General features: G+C 30.9%; 1 protein-coding gene across 1 annotated transcript; it reads right to left on the minus strand.

Annotated features, from left to right (window-relative positions):
- Window positions 1-78: 78 nt before the first annotated feature.
- Window positions 79-7,686, minus strand: LOC143049913 (uncharacterized). The gene is made up of 5 exons (XM_076223683.1): window positions 7,548-7,686; window positions 6,966-7,087; window positions 4,756-4,855; window positions 824-945; window positions 79-305 (listed from the first exon to the last, which is right to left on the minus strand). Exons 1-5 carry the CDS (start codon window positions 7,663-7,665, stop codon window positions 120-122), a joined length of 648 nt encoding a protein of 215 aa, XP_076079798.1. The 5' UTR covers window positions 7,666-7,686; the 3' UTR covers window positions 79-119.
- Between the last annotated feature and the right edge of the window lie 3,632 nt (window positions 7,687-11,318).

Consider the following 11,318-nt stretch of genomic DNA (forward strand, 5'->3'; position numbering starts at 1 on the left):
AATAAAATTATGTTTTAATATTTTGTTTACGAAATGAGCAATACAAGACATTGCATAAGAATAACATAATTGTAGATTTGTGATCAATTTATTTTAATCGTTTTTAAATAATCAATTGGTCATCCCTTTGTATAGTATGGATCCTTGCCATCACAGCACTTTTTAAAGCCACCTCCTTTGCTGATATACCAATCACACTCGTAGCCTATACCTTTGTGGTATTTATATCCATAATATTTTCTTTGGCATGTTGCATAATTGAAATAACAATGCTTTGGCTTTTTTGGATTCATCTGACATTTTTCCTGGAAAATATGAAATTATAAAGAAACTTTAAAGTATCTATGAATTATGCCAGCATATTTATGTTTCTAGCTGATACCTTTTGAAACAAAAAGTATACCAATTGATTTCAGAACATGTTATTTGAAACAGGTGTTATAGTTATCAAAGGTACCAGGATTATAATTTAGTACGCCAGACGCGCGTTTCGTCTACATAAGACTCATCAGTGACGCTCATATCAAAATATTTATTAAGCCAAACAAGTAAAAAGTTGAAGAGCATTGAGGATCCAAAATTCCAAAAAGTTGTGCCAAATACGGCTAAGGTAATCTATGCCTGGGATAAGAAAATCCTTAGTTTTCGAACAATTCAAAGTTTTGTTAACAGGAAATTTGTAAAAATGACCACATTATTGATATTCATGTCAACACCGAAGTGTTATGACTTTTGTTTCATTTTAGTACAGATCTACTAAAAGTCATTAACATGTATATACTTGATTGTATTGTCATGAAAAGTTTATTTTAAATGAACATACCATACACCCAGACTGTTGTCTATATCTGTATTTAATGGCATTATGTTGGTGTGGCGTCACTTTTGTCCATTTCTTATTAAATCCACATTTATTGATCCAGTATTCATTACCAATCATGGTGCCTAATTGAAATAATAGAAACACTTAAACAGGTCATTCTGATTCTACCATACAAAATAAACAAACAAAAATGAACAAACGAACATACACAAAAGGTAAAAATATCAAAAATTGGAGTACAGCGGTCAACATTGTGTTTTAATCTGAATCACTATAAAACTAAGAAAAACGTTATATAGAAAACAAAACGGCATATAGGCAAAGCGCATTAACAAAAATGAAAGACAAAAATACAAAGCTTTTCCATAAGACAATGACGGGATATAGCTTGCAGATTTTATTGTTTGCTGTATTCATATTAGCATTGAAATCATTACACGGTAATCTATTGATAATAATTACTATTATTAAATGAACTTACCAGCCAATCTCATTTCATGAAGACGCGTCTGATATTAAACACGTACATTAGTATGTGTCAGTTTGCAATGGCGATATTTTTTTTATCTTAAATTTTCCCACTTATTTTACAAAGACTTTTTAAGGTTAAAATATGTAGCAGGCTGTTAATTTGACATATCGTTCATTATTAATTCCAATTGATGTAAAACTAAATAGTTCTTTTTTTACCGCCACTGAATATTTATCGCTTTGAAACTATGTAAGGTTAACTACATCAACACATCGTATGGTAACATCACTGGATTTTTTTTTACTGAATGTCTTAAAGCCCAAAATACAGTAAACGGACGATGTTACAGATTCTTTAAATGTTTGTATGCAGTTCGTTGTGGTTGAAAATAAAATTTGTATAGAATGCACTTACCATCGACGAAAAACATGCGATTAATAATTCTTAAGTTTTTGTTATTTTAAAGCTTATCAAGCAAACAAATGATTTGATCGATGTCAAATAACCATGAAGTCACTGGTTATGTGTGTAAAAGTTTGGTTTTATATGCATAATTATGCGTTACGAATATGTTGTTGCAGTGCTGTGCAGCCGTAAAAGAAAACATATTTTCACTACGAAAACTATTGTAGAATTATTTTATATCTAGCGAACTGGGTTGTTTTAAGACGAATTATCGTTTTCCCTCTGTTTTACGTGCTTTGTTTGAGTTTGAGTATTTTCTTCATAACGGCAAATAGATTGTAGCTTGTAAGAAATTGATAATGGTTTTTTTTTTTTGCACAAGTGAAGATATAGAACTTGTTGCGTAAACCGTATATGTTGGACGATGTCCGTAGTCTTTCGGAACACCGGATATTATTCGGAATACATCTGTTCTTTCCCATGGCCACCTTGCATATACATGCACAATAGCTTATTTATTGACCTGTTGAATAAGCAAGAGCATCTTAAAGTTGCTTTAGAGATATGTTACATATGATGCATAATTTATAATGACGAAAGCTACTTTAATTATCATTTGAATACTTCCTTGCACGCAATTACAAGCTGCTAATATTTATTTTCAATATATGCGTAGTTATTTTAGTTAGAGTCAAACGTTGAAACCAGCTGTGTTAAGATATGAGATAAGATTTCATGTAAGCAATACGATTTATATTCGAAACGAGATTTATTAACTAAAATCTATTAAAGAAGTATTAATAATTACTATCATTTCATTTAAGATTACGGGTCTAGGGAATATGTACATGATGTACAAAGCAGGCTATTTTTTTCATACTGAATTCTTTCTTGCACTTTCTTTAAATTTGACGTCTATGATAGACCAAGGACGTGTATACATAATCTAAAATACGTGCCTCGAATAGGTGTAAAAAACGAGGATTTTTCAAAATAAAATATCATTTATTGAAAACAACGTTAAAAATTATGAAAGTATATTTCCGTTTTTATTTTTATTTACATTGCAAATTTAAGATTATTTAAGATTATTTTCTTTGTTTAATTATTGCAACATTATTTACTTTATATTAAAACTATGAGGTTACATAACCTCTGGATCCTTTTCGTCATTAAAATGTGACTGATAAAAAGGTATTCAAGATGAAAAAAAAACAAAAAAAACTGAAATCTAAATCTAAAATATATTTAAAAAAATACATTTGACCATGCAGAGTGTAAGAAATAATACTTCAAGCAATTAATCAACGAATGAAATGTGCCACTTTAATTACGACTGATAGCCTTAAAATTAATCATGCATGCAATTTTAGCAGACTTAACATTGTCGGCATTAAGATATCAAATATAAAAAAAGAAGATGTCATGTGTATGATGTCAATGAGACAACTGTCTACAAGAAAACAAAATAACACAGAAATAACAAACTATTGGTTACCGTACGGCCTTCAACAATGAGAAAAGCACATACCGCATAGTCGGCTTTAAAAGACCCCGAAATTACAATGTAAAACAATCAGTCAAAACAGAAAATTAACAAAGTCCGTATACGTAACTTAGTTGCTGGCCAGAGGAACGTTAAGCAAGCGTTAAACGCGCGTTGCATACGTTTGAAGTACGTCGAAATGCAAAGGTATACGCTTTTACTCCAGGAAATTTTTATTGAGCATAAAAAAACTCATTCAGCTCAAGCGTGTGTTAAGCGTACACCTGTACGCTACACGCACATAATATACACGCTACAAGGGCTTTGAAAACGCTACAGATAAGTTTGTGACACGCTAAGGGCACGTTGAATACGCTTCAAAATCGTTAGCCTTTAACTAAAACAAACACCCCATCATGTCCAAGAAACTCCGAAAGCACGGATTTTCGTTCCAGATACGACCGGGACACGTCTCAAATACGTTCAATAGCCTTTTTTCTTCGTAGCGTACATTCAATCTACGTTAGACATACGCCAGACATACGCCAACATTCGTCACCTGAACGCCAGATAAACGCTTAGGTACAATTCTCGCACGACCAATACACGCTTTAAGCTCGTTGTGCACACGATACAGATATGATTGACAGGTTGAATGCATCCAAAATTACCTGCGTGCATGATTTTTTTACCACGGCCGACGTACGTCGGAGCTATACGTTGATGTGTGACGCCGGTATTACATAAGTAAACAATCAATGTCAGTTTCTAATTCTTATACAACAAAAGTAATATAAAACATTATCTTACCTCCTATACATTTCTAGGAATATGATTGGTTAAAAGCGCCCTCGTGGAAACCGTGTATATTCAATATTAGGTTAGTTGGGAGGCGGGGCTTATTCCATACACGGTTAGTAGTGGAGTTACGTCCCTTTATTTTCCATATAAGGTAATAAGGAGGCGGGGCTTATTTCATACACGGTTAGTAGTGGTGTTACGTCCCTTTAGAAAAACAAAACAGTACTGAGAAAAAATCATAAAGGTTTCAACAGACGACGAAAGTGATGATAAAGTGAAATAAATTCAAAACACATTTAAATCTAACAAGTTGTCATTGTTGGCATCATGTTAACTACATGCTAACTGTATGAAGACTTGCTCATTTTGATAGGTCACTAGTCTAAATTTTATCACGTTAAGATAGTCGGTAAGATAAATTCGTTACATAGTGTGCTAGTGACTTAATACGGTATATATGGGGTCAGTAAATTCCATATGGGGATTCGAGCTTCGCTCTCACCCCATATGGAATTTACTGACCCCATATATACCGTATTAGGTCACTAGCACACTATGTAACTAATAATACGTCTTTATTAAACAATTTTCTAATATATAATGCCAAACAAGCATTTGGGTTTACGATTGCATTTCTTTTTTTAAAGAAAGCAACTTGTTTTTCCATTGCAGTCAACACTTGGTTGATTTGGTAAGGAATATTTTCTGTAATAGTATATTTAACCTAAAGATTAATAATAGGAGTGTTGATGTTAATAATATACAAACCACAAAGAAGATATGTTTGTCCTACTTTTAAATTCATTCCACAATAACTGGTACACCCCTTTGAATAGATTTGCATTGTTGTTTTCTTTTCACATGGTCCCTATTTCAAAATGAAAAAGTAATTTACTTGATATATCATAATTATTATCTCAGAAAGAGGCATGCAAGGAAAATAGTGGTTAATTTAGCGATTTCACTATTTGTATTTCATTACTGATTGAGCAAAACATATATATACATTGTATATTAGGTTTTTCATATATCTTGTAGCTAGTGCCCCTTTAAGGCGCATTAGCTGTTTGTTTTATTTTGTTATTTTTAATGATAATTCATAAAATTGATCATTAACAGGAATGACAATAACTTATTAGACATTAACTATCAACAATTGAAGCATCTGAATAAAAGATGCGAATTTGTTTTAAACTTCGTTGAGCTAAATTTAAGATGTACTATCAAAAAAAGCATTCAACAACACCAACAGAGAATAAAATATGTATGTTAGAAAATAAATACAATCCAAAGATATTCGGAAAACAAATATCTTGCATCAGTATGAACTGATTGATGCAAACATTTCTGTTTCAAATCGTATTTTGACACCCTGTAAAATGGCCTGACAGTTCTCTTTGATGATCTTTTCGTCAATTTCAATATCATCTATAAATCTTAGAAATTCCTACTTCTGATGTGTTAAGTTACTTCGACTAAATCTCGTTTTGAAACAAATGCAACCTCGGTGTTTAAAGGAGCACTAGCTACGAGATATATAAAAAACTAAAGTAAGATTTTTTGTTGTTCAATCAATAATGAAAGTGAAATAGTGAAATAATAATTCGCTTTTAGCATCCAAAATGGTTCAATTTTGTCAAATTAAGCGAAGAAACATTGATAATTACTCATTCACTTGCAAGTGAATAAGTCGACCTCATTAAATCCGTATTCATGTGAACTTCAATTTAACCCCTTGCTAGAGATTGACAACGCATGCATTGTACGTGTACTGGTTATTTAAAGAAAAAGAATGTCAACAATGAAAGTGAAACTACGGTAAATCATTTGATTATTGATTCGATCTATATAAAATCACTCTTATACGGTTAAAAACAATGAGAAACATATATTTTTAATCTATAAAATAAACTCACAGACCTTAAAAAAAATCCTATTGCACGTGTTGGTTTAATCTATTCATATCTTTATTTATGTTTACATCGCTTATATGGTCATATGAGGTCAAATCGATAGTTAATTATATGGCGTCTGGACTAAAATACACACGAAACGAACCTTCATATTGTCTACCCCATGATCTGTAAACTGTTTATTTTAGACTTTTGGTAGTTAGGATAAATGTTTAACATTATTATAAATCAAATATGAGAATTTGAGCCGAATCGGTGACCAAGAATTTGTCAAATTCATGTTAACCGATTTTAATCAAATTCTCATATTTTATTTACAACAATGTAAAAAATTTATCTTAAAAAGTCTAAAATAAACATCTAACAGGGCACGGGCATGAAAAGACGTAGCTTCGTTTCGTGTGTAATTTAGTCAAGACGCCATCTTATTATTTATCGAATTGACCTCTGAAATAATCCGATGACCATATAAGCGATGTAAACATAAATAAAGATATAAATAGATTAATCAAACTCGTGCTGTTGGATTATTCTAGGTCTATTTAATTTCACATTATAGATGAGAAATAAATGTTTATCATCATTTTTACCTGTATTAGAAAGATATTTTGTGGATCGAATCAGTCAATCAAATGATTTACCTTTGTTTCACTTTTAATGTTGACATTCTGATCTTTTAGATAGTTAAATAAGTTTACACATACAATTCACGTGTTATTTATCTCAAGGTAAGGGGTTAAATTGAAGTTCACATGAATACAAATTTCATGAGGTCCAATTATTCACTTATTGTATTTTAGCATATTTTGTCAAAATTGAACCATACTGGCTGCTAAAAGCGAATTATTATTTCACTATTTGGATTTCACTAATGATGGAGCAAAACAAATAATATATTTGATTTTTTTTTATATCTCGTAGCTAGTGTCCCTTTAAAAGGCAAAAGTTATGTTTCGGTTTCGAACTCTAAATAGTAAAGGAGGAATATTAAATATATTCAAATTTCGAAATTACAGACCATGAGAAAAAAAGTTGTCAACCAAGCGTAAAGTTAACAGTTCTTACCTTCAGTACCTTTTTGACATACACACTGTATTTGTTGTCATGCCTTTTATTTTCCGGGTCTTTACCATGGGGTGCATCCTCTACCCACACCTGTTTCTTTACTTTTACAGTTCCTTTGATGCCTTTAAAAATAGAAAAGTAAAAAATATTGTCAAACATATATTCTCAAGATCATTCACGAAACTTTTTTTTTACATCTAATGGGCGATGAAGATCCCAGACTGGTTCGAAAGTATGTTCAGTCCTATTACAGTCTACCTTCTTTATCATTTTTCCCTCGTTTTTTGCTCCGTTTCATCAATTGTTTACTGAGGATTCATTTATCTTCGTGGATACCAAGTTTGAGAAAAACCTGCAAATTCGTGGATATTTAATTTCGTGGTTTTGGCAAATTCTGCATTCATTCCTATAGAAAATTTGTTATCCTGTACCCACGAAAAACCACGAAAATTGGTGCCAACGAATATTAATGACTCCACAGCATAATGAGTTAGTCTGCTAAACCTTGTTTCGAATATTGATTCCTGTTGAATTTGGGTTAAAGCGTACCAAGTTAGTTTTTGCAATACATTTACTACTTACAAAAGTCTGAAAAGTCAAATAACGTCATTGGATGGTATGGGCCTGGACATACACACTTGGTTTTCCTAGCTGATACAGTCGTTAGTCCAACAACCATTAGTGTCAAAAGCTGCAACATGACTCTGTGTACAAAAAACAAATCTTAGATATTGACGTCAGTCTTGACATTTTTTTTAAAGACCTTTGAATTTAAATCAAATGAATATGAAAATATTCTACTGTTTTTCATTACACACAATTATTAGCTGGTGAGTGTTCCACCGTAAATAGCAGTTTTCATAAAAAGCTCAGTGGTTCCTTTTCTTTCTTTCTCTACAAGTTTAAAGTTTATCGAATGATAGTTGAGTGTTTATGGTCTTACCTCATTGTAGTTGCTCTTGGTCTGAATATAGTAATCTATGAATTATTTTTTCATATTTATAAGGATGTCTTCTTAAACGTGTGGAATATTTGTAACGCAAAATCATTATAACACATGTTTCTAATTAGAAAATAATTTCAACAAACCAATAAATGAAGGTAAACTCCTCCCGAAAACTAATTCATTCACACTCCTTTCAAGTCATTATCATTTGCAAAAGGTAAACAAACTCATTAACACGTTAAATATTTATTCCTTTTAGATTTTTGTGAAAAGATTGACTTATAGTTTATGGTACCGCATGCATCAAATGACAAATTTCCAAGCAATTAGGTACCAGCAATAGGGTTGTAATTTATATATAGTTAATGTGAATCAAATTGTTCAAGTACAACAAGAGATCAAAGAAAGAAATAAAATAAATGTTCCAAGTTGGGAGATCGTTGCAAAAACAGAAAGCTACGATGCTGTTAAAAGATATTTACCAAATAAAAAGACAAAACTCTGAATATAATATAACTGCACATTACACCAGTCCTTAAAACCTAATTGGTCTAAACAGAACAGCCAAAGAGTGAGACTGCCTTATTTTTATCGCATTCACACAACTTATTTAACTAAAATCAACTTGCAAAATATATTCATTAAATGATGACAATATCGAATATCTTGCTACTTGAAGGCTGTTACCCTTAATGGTTGATAATAAACCAGTGGTGGTACTGAAGAAGGGGAAAATTATAATTATTATGTTATTGTGTTGTTTTCATTTTTTAAATCAATTTCTTATTGTTAATATCAAAATCTGATACTTGTCACACTATATGACGCTCATGCATTGTACTCGACAAACTAGGATCTTGAGAACTTTTTTTTCCAGTAAAAGAAGTGGAGTTCCTTAGCTTTTTTTTGTATAGAAATTTCGTGTCATTTGTATTCTTATTTCACTCTTACACCACCATCACAACTTTATGTTCTAATAACAGCAACAAGTAAAATAACCAAAATACCGAACTCCAAGGACAATTTCAAACGAAAAGATCCCTATGAATTGGCTAAATTAAAAACTCACACACACCAAACGAACGGAAAACATCGATCAAATTCCAGACTTGGTACAGGCATTTCCTTATGTAGAAAATGGTGGACTAATCTCTCACTGCGACTGTGTTTTGTGAGATCAATATTCAGGAAGATAATTAGTACTTTTCAGATATTACAAGGAGAAAATTAAGGGACTAATCCAATAAGAGCCTTCTTATTAACAAAGAAGAGCTTTATTTCAGAAATCTCTCTCAAAATATTACATGTTGGACTGATTACGATTCTATGTATGTTGGCGTTTATTCTTGTAGCAGTGCAGTGGAGTGCAGTGCAGTGTGGCTGCTGTTCCGTTGTTTTCCTCTCATAGTGAAAGGGTGTATACTACTGTTGCCTTTTATCTATGATACCTCCTCACCATAAAAATTGCTTTCATTTTAACGTAGTTAGGTAAATAAACTCATCATGGATATCAGGATCGAAATTATATTGTTGCGCCAGATGCGCGTTTCGTCTACAAAAGACTCATCAGTGAAGCTCGAATAAAACAATTATGAAAAAGGCCAAATTAAGTACGAAGTTGAAGAGCATTGATGACCAAAAAAATCCTAAACAAATATTTTCAAAACATGTTTTCATAACAAGGAAATCCTCTTTCACATGTGAATGGGAGTTTGACATGCAAAAAGCACATATAATTCTTTGATATTTGCACAAGTCTCTACAATTCCGGATTTTATTTTGATACTTGAAAAACAAGCAGGTTTTGATAATAGTATAACTTTAGACAACAAAGACAACCTTCACCAAATATATAGTTTCTTATACAAAGAAACTAAATAACAAAAAGATTACAAATGGACTGATGAACAGTTGAAAATTAATACTTTCAACAAATTCAGTGTTATGAGATGACGATAAAGAATTGCAGACTTTGAAGATAATTCTTCCATAAAAGAGTTCATTTAGTTAGGTTTATTTTTCTGTGAAAACTATGTTCAATAAAATCATTTACTCTGAATAAATAAAAATCTATTTCCACCAATTATAAACAAAATTATAAACATACTATTATTATTTCAACAATGTCAATAAATAGCAAATACATATTTATGGCTATAAGCAAAAAGAAATTAACCTATGCAAGTAACGATATAAATTCATTATGGAAAATTCATTATGGAAACCATTTTGATTTAACATTTGATTTGAGTATTACACGGTTAAACGTGATTTGTGGTTGAAAAGCACCAGTATTTTACTTGAACAATTAAAAGAAATCTCAAATGTTTTTGGCTAGATTTTCTTAATTATTTATTTAATTTGACCGGATAAAATACCTTTTTATTTTATTTTATTTTGTTACTGCTATTTGTATAACTTTTATTAAAGGTATGTTTGGATGTTGATTTATGATAAATACTTGAAAATAGAAAACAAAATGTTTAGATGTAAGTACGTGTAGAAAAACGATGAGATAAGAACACATCTTGGTTTTTTCGCATGAATTGTCAGTTTTTTTCTCTATTTCGAATATGCGTTGAACGATTGACAATATTTCGTAATAAAAACGGTGTCACAGTGTAGGTTGAATGTGCATTATTAAATGTGTGTGTTTGATGTGATGGTCAATATATATATATATATATTTGTCTATAAAATTTTACATTACTCTAAGTAAATAATTTTAAACTATTTATTTGAAAGCATTGAATAAAATGTTAAGTATTTGTATGGCAATTTGGTACAAGATTTAAAATATACGCATAATGTTTTGCACTTCAAAAAAGGACTCATGAATATATCATTCGGTAATATTGATCTTTTTCCATGAACTGTCAATAAATATTTTATGAAAATGTAGTTATTCATTATCATCTAGCAGAGGTAAGTCAATAAATTCATCATAGATACCAGGACTAAATTTAGTATATACGCCAGACGCGCGTTTCGTCTACAAAAAACTCATCAGTGACGCTCGAATCCAAAAAAGTTAAAAAGGCCAAATAAAGTACGAAGTTGAAGAGCATTGAGAACCAAAATTCCTAAAATTTTGCCAAATACAGCTAAGGTGATATATGCATGAGGTAGAAAAGACTTAGTATTTCAAAAAATTAAAAAATTTGTAAACAGTAAATTTATAAATATAACCATATCAATGACAATTCATGTCAGCACAAAAAGTGCTGACTACTGGGCTTGTGATACCCTCGGGTCAATCCATTTATGTATATTTATATAAGCAACTTGTTTCAATTTTTTTTTATAATTTTCACAGATAACCCAAATACATTAAAAAATTATATTTATATTTATGGTAGTCATGATAAAAAGTAAGTACTAGTATACAAATATGAAAATGTACAGAA

Source organism: Mytilus galloprovincialis, chromosome 1 (assembly GCF_965363235.1).
Source record: "Mytilus galloprovincialis chromosome 1, xbMytGall1.hap1.1, whole genome shotgun sequence".
Classification (NCBI taxonomy): Eukaryota; Metazoa; Mollusca; class Bivalvia; order Mytilida; family Mytilidae; genus Mytilus; species Mytilus galloprovincialis.